Source organism: Phalacrocorax carbo, chromosome 4 (genome assembly GCF_963921805.1).
Source record: "Phalacrocorax carbo chromosome 4, bPhaCar2.1, whole genome shotgun sequence".
NCBI classification, from domain to species: Eukaryota; Metazoa; Chordata; class Aves; order Suliformes; family Phalacrocoracidae; genus Phalacrocorax; species Phalacrocorax carbo.
In genome coordinates, this window is record NC_087516.1 from 33,917,272 (window position 1) to 33,930,276 (window position 13,005).

A 13,005-nucleotide genomic window follows, 5' to 3' on the forward strand; every position below is an offset into this window, starting at 1 on the left:
AAAGGCAACAAACCCCAAAACAACCCAGAATTAATTTGGAACTTCAACTGAATCACTGAACTTAATTTCTTCAGTGTGCCTGCCCCTAATTCAATGTAGCTGTTTTTCCCTCACAACCAATACATGATTAGTTAACTGCCAGAATTAGATTCAAGAATTTGGTATTTCTCCCTGGTTTTTCTGAACTGCTCATAGTCTTTCAGAGCAAGAGTCTATGTAAGGCTCAGTAATTTGCAAGGAACCACAATTTTCCCCTGAAAACAACTGTACAAAAGAGACCTATAAAATATATTTTTGTCCACAAGACTAGCACATTAACATCCAATATTATTTCTTGTGCAGTACCTGCAGCTATCTTGGATGGGCAGGGCAGAGTGGCTTTTAGTTTGAATTCAGAAGCTATTTATTCAATGACACTAGTATAAGCTGATGTTATACGACTGTAAGAGACATCACTGGACTTAAGCGTGGCACTGAAATGTTGCCTAAAGGATATTATGGAAGAAAAAGTAGGACAAGCAGAGTGGGAATTTAAAAAGCCTCCAGAACCTTGGTTATATTTGGTATTATTGCCTCTTTCCCAAAACTGTTTCTGAACATAACCAGCAACAGCTTCCTGTGTTTATGAAACTCTATGTCTATTTAAACACAAATAAATCCAGATTAGACTCAAATTCACTTACTTTCTTCTTTAAAAGCAAGGTGATAGCACTTCTACACATATAGGAAGCACTGTAACCAATGCTAAGTTATCCATAATAATCATACTTTATCTACCAAAAGATCACTAAAACGGTCAATTCAAACATTTTCCTCACAAACTAGATGAGTGCAGTTTGCAATTTCAAGTTACAAAATAAATAGCTAACATCCAAATTCTCCTTCTGATACCTTTTAGAAAAGTAAAATTTCTGAGTATAAGAGTATAAAACAATTCAGAGACCAAGTTGGATGTGAAAAAAAAAAAATCAGTTAATACATAGGCATGATTAAGCTTATAGGTTGGAAATAAACTGCGAAGAGTAAAATTTACCGTAACTATCTGACTTCCCAAACCCCTTCAAGAACCAGTCCTAGAGCTCTTAAGAGCTATTGTTCACTATGGTATCATCCAATGACCTTGTTTCAACCAATATCTCCACTGGTTTTAATCACAGCCCAAAATGGCAACACAGCAGGCTGCTCCTCCCCAGCTATACTGACTTCATCAGATGAGTTCAGGTTGAGACCCAAATTAGGTATTTTCCCATAACTAAAAGATAACCAAGCAGTTACTTTGTGAGAAGTGTTAACCCATACCATCATTTCTGCACAACAGAGTAGAGGCATACATTTATCCTATTTGCAGAGGACTACCGTGCACGTAAGGGAAGTTGCACTAAACTTTTTCTACATTTCTACATGTAGCTATTTCTACGTATGTTTCATAGCTTGGTTAAGACTCTGGCTTACTCTAGATCAGTACTGTTTTTCTAAGGCACTACAAGTGGTATTTGCACATATCCACCTCCACTGGGTTCGTTTGCATTGTGCAAGTTAATTTTATTTTTATGTATATTTTTTAGTACTCCAATTTACAGTTTAAGTACCTGTGCTACTCATCCTTTCGATTACACATATCAAGACAGTTAACATGAAGTAAAGTCTCTGCAGAATGAAGGAAACTTTAAGCAGCCACCGAAATTAGAGACAAGCTCGACTTTGGGAAAGTTTAGGAGGCAGCAGCATAGCATGTTTTAGGGAATACCAGCATAGCTGAACATGTGTCTAAAGTTAACCTTGAAACGGTACTTTAAAGCTACCCTAGCAGTAAAACAGAATTTGCTAGTCAACAGAATAAAACGGCATCTTATTAGAACCACTTCAGTTGCTGCTGGTTAAAATCATCCTTGTGAACTCAATCTTCTACGCTTCAGTGCAAGTGCCAGACAGAAAATACGGCGTCTCAAGTGCCCCATACCAGCTCTAAGTGCTGCTGGAACAACCCCTTTTCAGAAGACACACAAAATGCACTTACACAATTCCTGGCAGTTAAGGACCTATTTGTGTATTTTCTATTATGTTAAACAGTTTTCCTGTTATTAAGCAGCAAAGATGTCTCCCCAGGGACACGCCTGGAACATTGCACACCATTGTTTCACAAACAGCCCGAGTGCAACCCAACAGAGCCCATGTGAAAACATCTTGCCAAGCCAAAAACAAAACAGAGAACAGGGCAGCACCTAGCGCTTTTGTTAGCCAGAAGATATAACACGTCCCCACCCTTTGAGATGCACAGTCTTTCCGCTGCTTGCTGACCACACCTAGAAGTTAAGGGACATCTCTTCCCCAGGACTCCTAACCAAACTGTAACTGAAGATTGCTTTGGCAAAGGCTGCCCGACAGGTACTAGCGCTCCCCTCAAGGAGCGATTCCTTGCTGTGCCTGCCGTGGAGACCAAACAGTGCCTGTGGAGCAGGTTTAAAACATTCATCACATCATTCTTTGCATTTAACATTCCCGAGTGTCTTCCATTTAAACTAACAACTACAAAGGCAGCAGACTTACATTTTTGCTTAATTGAGTGGTGGGCAGGGAGGGAGGGAAAGAAGACAACAGGAATTTTCTTGAGGAGCTGATACCTCATATAATTGTGGCGTGCACTGGGGTATACCCAGAACTTACCACAAAGACCAAAACCCCAGCATGAGACTAATCCCTATGAGATCTCTAACTACAAACACCTCTACTTGTGCCACTAACAAATGCTGGAAGAAAAATAGCCACTGCACATTATACGTGCATTTTGTCTTCCTTGACCCTAAGTCCTAGCTGAGAAGTCCCTCACACAGGAATACATGTTTAACAGGGTTATACTATTCATTTCATATTAGGACTTTTTTAAAGCAGCAAAATGTCTTAATTTGATAAGCAAGTTAAACAGGTGGTAGATGGTACAGTAATATTTGTGGAAATAAGTGAGCCTTGATTATATTGGTTATATAACAAGTGACCCATGTTTATGGTTCAGAAAAGCAAAGTTCTCTAGCCTTCTGTTTTATTTGGAATAATTTGCAACTGGCTTTATAAAGAAGTTCACTCATTCTTCTGCTGGAAGCGTTTCCAATATTCCTGCTTTACTACTACAAATATTAGAAAAGGCTTAGCACAAAGTCTATTCTTGTAATTTAAGTGCTTCTGATATTAGCAATGTTCACACACAGATAGAAAGGAAGGCTACTGAAATACCTGAGACTGTAAAAATATTGTCAAAGAATTGAAGTAATTAGTGAGTATTATTTGTTACACTTTCCCGAGTTTTTTAGTGAGGAACTGCTAGTTCTCTTAAAGAAAAGGATGAGCTTTCATTAAAGTATTTCACCACGGACGTTCCCAGCTGTCCTGTTTCCTGCCTAACTAGAATTATTTCCATAACATCACATACAAACTGTTTACACCAGCATCTTGAGGAAGAACCTTTACTTGCTATAAATGTATAAGCAACATACTACCATGACAAGAAGTAGTAAAAATAAATCTAGCCAGGAGCTGAACACAGAACCCAGGGTTATTGGCGCCCTTGCTACAACCACCAGTAAAGATGATACCAATGGAAGGTTCATAAATAGCAACTGTAAGGAAAAACATCTCAGCCAGATACAAGCCAGGTTATTTAAGGTGGGTTATTTCTACATTTGAGTACATGGACAGCTAAATTGAATATGATTTTTTAAAAAGAAGATTTAAAGATGCAATTTATACTGTGGATCCATCCATTTTTCAGAAGATGAAATGCTATTTTCTTCTCCTTGTAGAACAGAGGACAGAAACAATACACCATGACCAGGAAAAAAGGTAATGGGGAAGAGCACTATTGGTGGACACAGTTAGAAAGATGCTGGTGATCCCACTAATCTCAATCACTAATTAATAGTTCTGCAGCACTGGTTTACCATATTATCACGGTAAAAATAGTTGCTTAACCTCCTCTTAAAAATAACATTTAACTTGATCAAATCTTTCTGACAACACCACTACTCCATTGGACAGCAGATGGGCCTAGAGGAGAAGAGAGATAGAGGTGAACTCAGCAAGCTAGCCAGCTTAACCAACGCAACCTTCTCTGGATTTTGTTCTGGGGGAAGACAAGCCAAGAGAGGTGGGGTCTGCTTGCAAGTAATTTTCCAAATAAGTTATTTTTTGGTATGATATTTGGTAAGACAGTCAAGAGCTGTTTGGAACACCAGTGTTTTTCCTAAAGGCATCAAATCTATCAAATTTGGACCTAGGTTCTCCCTATGCATCATGCCACTCAGGGATTAGATTTTTTAAAAATAATAAAAACAGTGGAGACACTGCTTCATTACATGACACTAAATTAACACCCAATCTATAAACAGTCATTGTCATCTCTTGCCATGGATTGCAATGAGAGCGGTCAGTGTGGTCCCATTCTGTTCAGTACTGCCACTACAATACTTAACATATATTTAATTGATCGAAGATGCAAGAGACCTTTTTTGCCTTCCACCCCTCTCCGACATCCGAGTTTTCTGTGCCGATGAAGAAGAGTAATAAAACAGTGAGCCAATTGGCTGCAAATACTCAAAACACCGCATTCTAGCAATGAAATGTCATGGTATCTTTTTCCTCAAAAAAGCTATTGCTTTATGTCTTAGTTCATATTAAAAACACTGAATAGGTAGTAATGCTTTATTTGTCCAAATGCTGCAAGCCATTTCTACTACGGTAACAGATTCATTCGCACAAGCTGCAAAACTGGTAGAGGCAGCTTTTAAAAGTTTACGTCCAGTTTTACCACACTGGAAATCCCTTGAAGTAATTTAAAAGCTATTCAGGCTTTTAAATGTAATTGTAGCTGCCTGTCACTTTCAAACCCCAACCTACTTCACAGCAACAGAAGTTGGAGCCAGACCCTTTCCACCTATTAGACATACCAAGTGGGAACAAATGCACACTTAGAATATGCAATGATATTAGCAGAGATAATTTGCTAGGTCTTTCATATTTACTCTCCAACTAACTATTCTTGTATGAAGTTGAGCTTGAAGCAGCAATTCTATTTATTTCATGTTGACAAATACTTGAGGCATCCTCCACATACAATTAATCTGTTTAAGTGAAGGAATAACAAAATCCAACATCACTCACTAGAGTGGAGCCTGAATGCAAAAGCTGCCATGCATCTGCTTTCCGCAGTTCTCTAGTTCTTTCTCCAAGGATATTTTTGAGTACAGCTCCTCATTTACATTCATTTTCATGCTTTATTAAATATATGCATCGTTTAAGTGTTAACATGACATATAAGCTATTGTTTTAATTTTGGAATGGGGTTTTTTTGTTTGTGGGGGTTTTGTTTTGGTGGTGTTTTTTGTTTTTTAAAGCAGCTCCTTTCTGCTATCCAGGCTTCCTTTGGAAAGAAGTAGTGTTGTTATTAGTTTATATCGATTGTAAATGCATCAATTGGATCAGAGTTGTATAGAGTACAAACTATACTTACAAACTCCAAAACACAGAGCCCTACCACCTGAAAATAAGAACCTCCATTTAGCTATCAGCTACATGCCAATGAAGCTATGACCTATTAAGATTGAAATCAACCACACCAGGCAGGTCATTTAGTACCCAGTCTTGAATAGATGAAGACAGGAGCAGTGTCTCTCAATAACTTCAACAGAAACATGATTAAATCCAAAATCCCCCATGACAAATGGTTTCCAGCTATTCAGCTTTTGCTCAGAATAGAGAAGCTAGCTTTATAGCTGCATTTTCCCTTGGTAGGTGACACCATATTTAACATACTCATCCTGTATCAAATCTCTCCAGCAGAATACTTAGTAGGGTTCAGTGGGTATCTTTCTACAGTTCTATATTAAACTGTAGTGTCAGACAATAATCGTTACTTCAGTTATTCTTTGGGGCAGGGAGGAAGGCACACGAACAGTTAAGCAACTCGTGACACCTGAGGCTTTTGGAATTCTCCTTTAAAAAGCACTGCTTTGCAATGCACAGAAATAATTTCATAGTTCCCAATGGGATCTGAAACAGGGTTTAGGGAAAATAATCCTATTAGAAAAGGACGTCATCTGCTCAACTAAACCGGTCTGTGATGTTTGCTTGTTGCTAGCAAGACATCAGCTACTGTCTGTCCTTTGAGACTCCTCTTATTCCCAAGGTAATAAGAGAGTAACTGGGTTTAGTAAGCAAAGGAAGTCGCCAGAGATAAGGGTACTAAGTACAGTTTGCTTAGGGGAAGAAGAGAAAAAGGAAGAGCAGCAAGAAGGGCTGGATGAACACATTTTGAGACAACAGAGTTTACCACAAAAGCAACAGTACAGTTCAGTATACAAACCTTGAAAAACTCTGAACAAGAGGCACAAATGCTTTGACCTCCTTTTGCAAAATTAGTTCCTTGTCTAGAATTTTATCTTTATGCAAGAGAAAATTCAAGTAATTCAAAATGATTATTTTAAATCATTCATAAAAGAATGTCTTTCTCTAGCAGTTTATACAGAATCATATAGAGATGGTGATTTACTCTGTCACACCATTGATGCATGAAGAGTATAAGAGCACTTTAGTCACTCTTTGGTAAAAATCCTCAATGGCTTGATAAAGGAAGCAAATGTTATATTTCATCACTGAAGGATACTGGTTCTTACTTAAGTCATATCTATAATGTTTATCAGTTCTGAAGTGCTGAGATTTTTGTTGCAGTCACTTGCTACAAATAAGTTTTACAAGTCACAGGAAGGGTAAATAAAGTAGTTCCTGAAGCATTTCAGTGTTTTTGTTTTGCTGAAGAGGACACTCATTATATGCAGCTGACAACACAGGTGTACTATACTTCCAGTAGCTGGGAGAAATGCCACTTGTCTGACTGCATTTAAAAGGAGAAGAAACTTCTGGATGCGATGACCTTGAAGCAGTGTAGAGCACACAGCAATGGAAGTTAGACACCAGGCAACAAGCTAAATGACTTTAAGAAACACCTTACATTTTACAGCAATATTTCTTCTGGATTTATTCCATTCCTAAGAAAAAAAAAACCCCAATTTTATTTGGTTTACCCAGAACAGGCTGTGTACTTACACTGCAAGGTATCTGAACTACTTCTGTTACTTTGACACCTCCATATGGACAAGACAAACGCACTCCAGCCCATGGATCCATGTCTTATGTTAGTCGACATTAGTCATTGTATGTAACACTAGTGTAAACACCTGGATGTCCAGCCTTACTACCTACCATCAATAAACTGGCAGGCTGCTGCAAAATAGCCTCGAGGCACAATGAAAACCCAAGAGCGAGTTCCATCCTCTTCCTTCCAATAGGGCTTACATCCTAATTTTACCAAGTTATTGCACTGCATACTGTCAGTCAGGACATTGTAAGAGAAGACTCCAACCTGACCTGTACTCCTGACTAATTTAAAACTGTACCTTTCAACAATTGCCACAAGTACCTCAAAGGTGCTCTACAGCCATACAAGGCAGTTATCTATGAAAGGGAGCAGAGAATGAAATCCATGATACTGCTTATGAAAAGTGCAATCTACACCAAAATTGGAACTGAACGTTGCTTACATAACACTCATACATATTCACATTCCCGTGTGAATGCAAAATTCCTTTTTTCAATCACTCCCTCCCTTATTTGTTAATACAGTCCCTAGTATATTCTACTTTTCATTGCTTACGTGACCTTGGAAAGAAGCCACATGTCATTTTAATCCATTAAACCACTACAAGAAAAGACATTCATACTGGCACTGCAAAACCAAATATGGTTCCTCCAGGTATTTAACACACACAAAAAAACCCAAGCAAGCAAGCAAGCAAACAAAAAATGTTTTTTGCTTGTGATATACATTGCCATTGCCTGATCTACTATTGCTGAATTTTATGAACCTGAAATAATCACTAAAAAGCTTCGATGCATTCTACTGTTCCTAAAGTCACAGTCAATCTATACATACTTGCACTCTCCACTACACAGTGTGACCTGGTTTTCAGATGCCCTACTTTTTTGGTACATTCAGCTCTAGCTAACCACTGGTCAGCTTTCTGCTAAGACGCTGATTTCCTACAAGACACACGGACAGCAAAGCAAAAGGAGAAATACAGGCAAAAGCCTCTCTAAGCTTTCAATACTATACCATTAGCCTGGACATACTGCACATAGAGAAAACACACAGAAGGTCTATTCAGCACTTCTGATTTAGTGAAGTGCTGCTTAACTGGAACACAGGGCTAGCCATCTATTTCACATACTTTATTTAACAGAGGTATCCTACAGGCAGGTTTTGCTTTCACATCCACTCAAATGAAATAAAAACACATACGGATCCTTGTCATTGTAGAACTCCCTTGACACGTGCACTGACATCTGTTTTTATTTTGCAAAATTATACAAATTTCAGTAGCAGTTAATGAACATTTGGTAGATGGACCATTATCTCCCCTCCTTCTCTTTCAGGATTTTTGTCCCTTAAATACGTGCAATGTGGAAATTTCACGCAGTTCGCAACATCAAGGACATGGACATAGGCACAAAGACTCCCTTACGTAAGGATTTTTAGCATCAAGGTATTTTAATCCTAGCTTAAAGCCATGCAAGCAAGCTGCAAACAGAAGCCTATATTACATTTGGATAGTCAGCCTGTATTATGTTCATAACTGAATTTATCATCCAGGAGAAACTCAGAAACCGGATTTACTTTGCCAGGGATGAGTAATGACAAGGTGAATGGTTTAAGCTGCTGTGTGAAATGCCGGGACAGGAAGGAAAGCTAACTGGTAGAACCAAACTCCAAAAAAAATAAAAGCAAAGAGGGTGGTGTTCAAGAGAAAGGAAATGCCTGCGAGGAAGAGCTTCTGCAAAACTAGTTTATGTAGCTGCTTGATCCTCCCTAAGTAAAATGCAAGAAAATTACAAATAGTGCAGTAGAGAAAAAGACTTATGTAATATGCAGGCTACCATAATTTTCTCTAGATGTCACGTATCTTAGCTAAAACAAACAAACAAACAACTGCCACCCTCCGCCAAAGCACCCCACGTATGTCCTAAAACAAAGCTCAGCTTCCATAATCTTGTTCCCATTCCAGATACTTGTTTTATTTGCTATACCTGCCACTCGAGATTAAAATCAGGTCAAATGCAGCTGAGAATTTTGTGGTGGTTTCTTGGTTTGGTTTTTTTTCTTTTACTGTTTTGGAGTTTGTAGGTTTGGGTTGTTAGCGATTTCTTTTTTTGTTTGGTGGTTGGTTTTTGTGGTTTTTTTTTTGCAGGTGGGGGTGTGTGTGTGTGAACACACACACTTGTCTTGAATGTCTCTAAAACATCATACTTCAGGTTTGTATTGACACAAGTGAGCATAAAAGTTGGCTTGTCCTACTTGCAAATAAGATGTGTTTAACATGACGTGTATGCTAATAGATATTTACATGTTAAAGTATTCAAATATTTCTCACAGACAGAAAGCCATACCGTAACAGTCTCCACGCCCCTCCCCGTTTCCCCCCCCACACCCAATCAAGGTATAGAAAAGATAGCACTCCTAGTAGATAATCATTAAAATTATTAGATAAATATTTAATAGCACAGACTTCCTCATTCTATTTTTAGACTTGTGGGAAATAAGAGCAAATTCCAATTTGCATTTTATAAACAAAACCATCTTCCAAACGAGCAGCTCTGCACAGGTGTACGCACACACAGAGACTTCAAATATGAAACTACTTTTGAGAAAAGTCAGACTTTTGTATGAAATTCAAAAACTTTCATGCCCAGTATGGTTTGTACTTGCTAAAGGTAAGCTGCTGTTGAAGTAAACAAGATATTCCCTCAATCCATGCTCTAATAGTCATATTAAAAAACCCACAAACCTGTATGAAATATAACAGTGCTTTTCTTGTAGCCAGAAGGTAGACGAATGTTTCGGAGCAACCCCTTTGCTGTCAGCCGTATACGCATGTTGGATAAGGAAAATTTCGGGGACCATAACATGTCTTCAGTGCAATTGGAAGATAACCAAGCAAGAAATAGCCTCCATGTACTGTCACATACTATGTTTTTAAATCACTACTGGAAGAAGTGAAGCAATTCTTGCTAAAGCAAACAGGCTTGAAGAAATAACCAAGTCTCCATTCCTTTGCTCTTATTCCCTATGCACCGAGAAGCAAAAAAAAAAATTTAAAAAAAAAAATCAGTAAAAGCAGATATCCACGGTGTAAATGCTGCTGGCAGTTTCTCCTCACCAGATGTTGTGGAAACAAAGCTTGTCCTCAGAATAAAACCGACTTAGTGACTCGGAAAACCAACAGCCTCTGAACTGCATCACAGTGTTGATGCTTAATCTGCTATGGGACTCCGTGGGGCTGGGAGCTGGAAAAGGGAGGAGGAGGAGGGAGGAGGAAGAGGAGGAGGGAGGAGGAAGTGGGTGGTCTCCCCAGCTGAATATATCATCCAGCAGTGTCACAGACCATGTAATTGTTCTTTGGAGACTGTTAGGGAGATTATTTGAATATTTCTGGAGGCATATTTCAGCTCTCCTCTCCAAGAATCCTTTCAGGGTGCTTTTTTTTTTTTAAACAGTTTCTTTCAGTTTACATGAATTTGTCAAAACAGACTTATCAGTGAACATTTTTCTACCAGGGTTTCTTTTGGCATTAAATATTATGTCAACATTTAAAGTCTTAACAAATCCACAAACACATCTATTCTCTAAGAACAATTCAGTATCTGAGATCTGCTTAAGAGAAATACTATTTAGCTTGGCAGCTCAATGCTGCAGATGCTTCCATTTATCAGAAAAGGAGCAAGGAAGCAAGCATCAATTTCATATTAAAACAGATCTCTGCCAGCTGGGTTTTGAAGGCACCCAAACACGGCATCAAACAAGCAGCGTTACAGGAATTGCTTCAAATTAGATGCTGTCTCCATACTTAATTAGCCCTCTTCAAAAAATATTTCTTCTTCCTATTTAACGAGCTCAAAAGTTTCACATATAAACTTGGTCCCTTTCAGCTGCCATTAGCAGAAATTAACTGAAAAATAGAGTTAGAAACTAGAAAATAGAGGGAGTAGCTGTTTTACAGAGATTAGAAAACATCACATTTGTCACCTACAGCCATGACTATAAATACATGCTGCTAAGGCACTACAGACTTGTGCTGGCCACCTTCCTGTGTAAAGGGAAACATTTCCCTGCTTCGCCTACAGTCAGCAGCTGCCTTAACAGGCAGCCATGGGAGCAAGGACCACCCAAGTATCTCGCAGCCAATGCAGGATACAAGACAGTAACAGCTCGTACCTTCTTTCGGGTTGCTTGAAGAGCGGGCCCCCACAGCCTTTGTATCTCTTTAGAGACAACAAAATTAGGTACATTTCCATTGATCCTGCATTTCCAGTGTTTTGGCAAACCACAGCTAATGCTCTCTAGCACCTCTCCCTCTGAAAATCTCTCCAGTTCCAGAAAACATTAACCCAGCTTCCCCTGAAGAAGCTATAACCCAAAGCAAACAATGACACTGACAGGTCCCATCCCAGCGGTGCCTTACCTGTCCTCTCCTTATCGTAAATCTATTATATTTTAAGAGCATATCTTACTTGCTCACGATGCATAGCATTTTAGGTTCTCTAGTGCTTATTTATCACATCAGCTAGAACTAAAAATACCATTGTTGCTTTACCCTGGTCTCGGGGTATCTCTAACATCAAACAGGCCAGTGCAGTGACAATAAAGCAGCTCATTGTAAGTAGAGCAAAAGAGCTGCAGCCCAGCATCGAGACCGTCAGACCCATCAAGCCAATCTCCACAGCATAGTGCTGGAGAATACTGCTGAATTTTTTACAATCATGGACCAAAGTATTTATTTCCCAGCACAGTGATGTACCACCAACTCTGAAGTACTAGAATACATTTTCAGCCTGCACAAAACCATTCAAAGTAAGCACAAAGACAGTAAATTAGCTTTTTTTTTGTTTGGTTCCCAGGGCAGCCTATGCACACAGTAGGGCATGCATGTCATTACCACTATAAAATCCTCATCTATTCCTTCTAGTCTGAAGAGCTTCGGCACTAGCCATGTGTGTTCATCTATCTTTCCAGCAGCCTGCCAATCCAGACCCTTTCCTAATCCAACACCACTATCAAAGACATCACCTCCTTTCTGTGCTGGAAGATTATTACACTTGGAAAATGCACTCAGCAGTAAAACAGAAGGCTTGTTACAGCACATTACAGAAGCCTTGTGTATTCAGCATAGTTCACTAGCCCATGTCTTCAAATATTAGATCATTGTGTCCTGTCCTTTCTTAATGAGGGCATCTTGAGATTTTGACTGGGCCTACAGCTAGTTGTCAAACACCATTCAACACCCAGCCATATGGGGTTTTACCCTTCTGCCAGGCCACCCACAGGAACTCCCTTTTGTTTTCCTCCCACCCTCCTCTGCTCCCCAAAGAACAGACTGCACCATGAAGTAAATGTTCTCTCCCCACCCAGATGTGATGCTCACAAAGATAGAAACTGTCCAATGAGGTTAAAAAAAGGAAAACAAAAAAAACCACCCAAACAAAAAACCCACACCCCAAAAAAACAATGCACTACCTCTCCCTATGCTTGCAATAGTGCCTGGGATAAATGGTAAATAACATTTCATCAGCCTGTAAAACCAAGAAAGTTGAAGTACCCCACTGAAACTGTAACTTCCTTCCAAGGAATAGGCGCTAGAACAAAGCACCTCTAGAGGGCAAGTGTGATGTAATGAACCAGCCTGGAGACTGAGGAAGAAACGAATCACCAGGCAAAATACGAGCAGATAAAAGCTCGATAGAGACATAAAAGCCCTTGTAGCAGAGGCCAAAACTCCTCTTACACAAATGCACAAATACTACTTTCACTGCCTCCTCTTTCTCACCCTTAGTTTGAGTGGAAATAGGCCATGAAGAAACAGATACATCATAGGTTTTGTTTGGTTTAGGTTTTTTGTTTGGTTTGGG

At 39.2% G+C, this 13,005-nt stretch overlaps 1 protein-coding gene across 4 annotated transcripts in view; it reads right to left on the reverse strand.

Moving 5' to 3' along the window:
• The window catches only part of MTUS1 (microtubule associated scaffold protein 1), a 131,544-nt gene that overhangs the window by 45,307 nt on the left and 73,232 nt on the right, over positions 1-13,005 (reverse strand). The window contains exon 1 of one of the 4 annotated variants that reach the window (XM_009504698.2): positions 9,888-10,363. The exons of the other annotated variants lie outside the window; for them this stretch is intronic. Coding sequence (XP_009502993.1) covers positions 9,888-10,008 — 121 coding nt within the window. The 5' untranslated portion in view covers positions 10,009-10,363. Of the gene's footprint in view, positions 1-9,887; positions 10,364-13,005 lie in introns of those variants that run through there. 4 annotated transcript variants of the gene reach the window in all.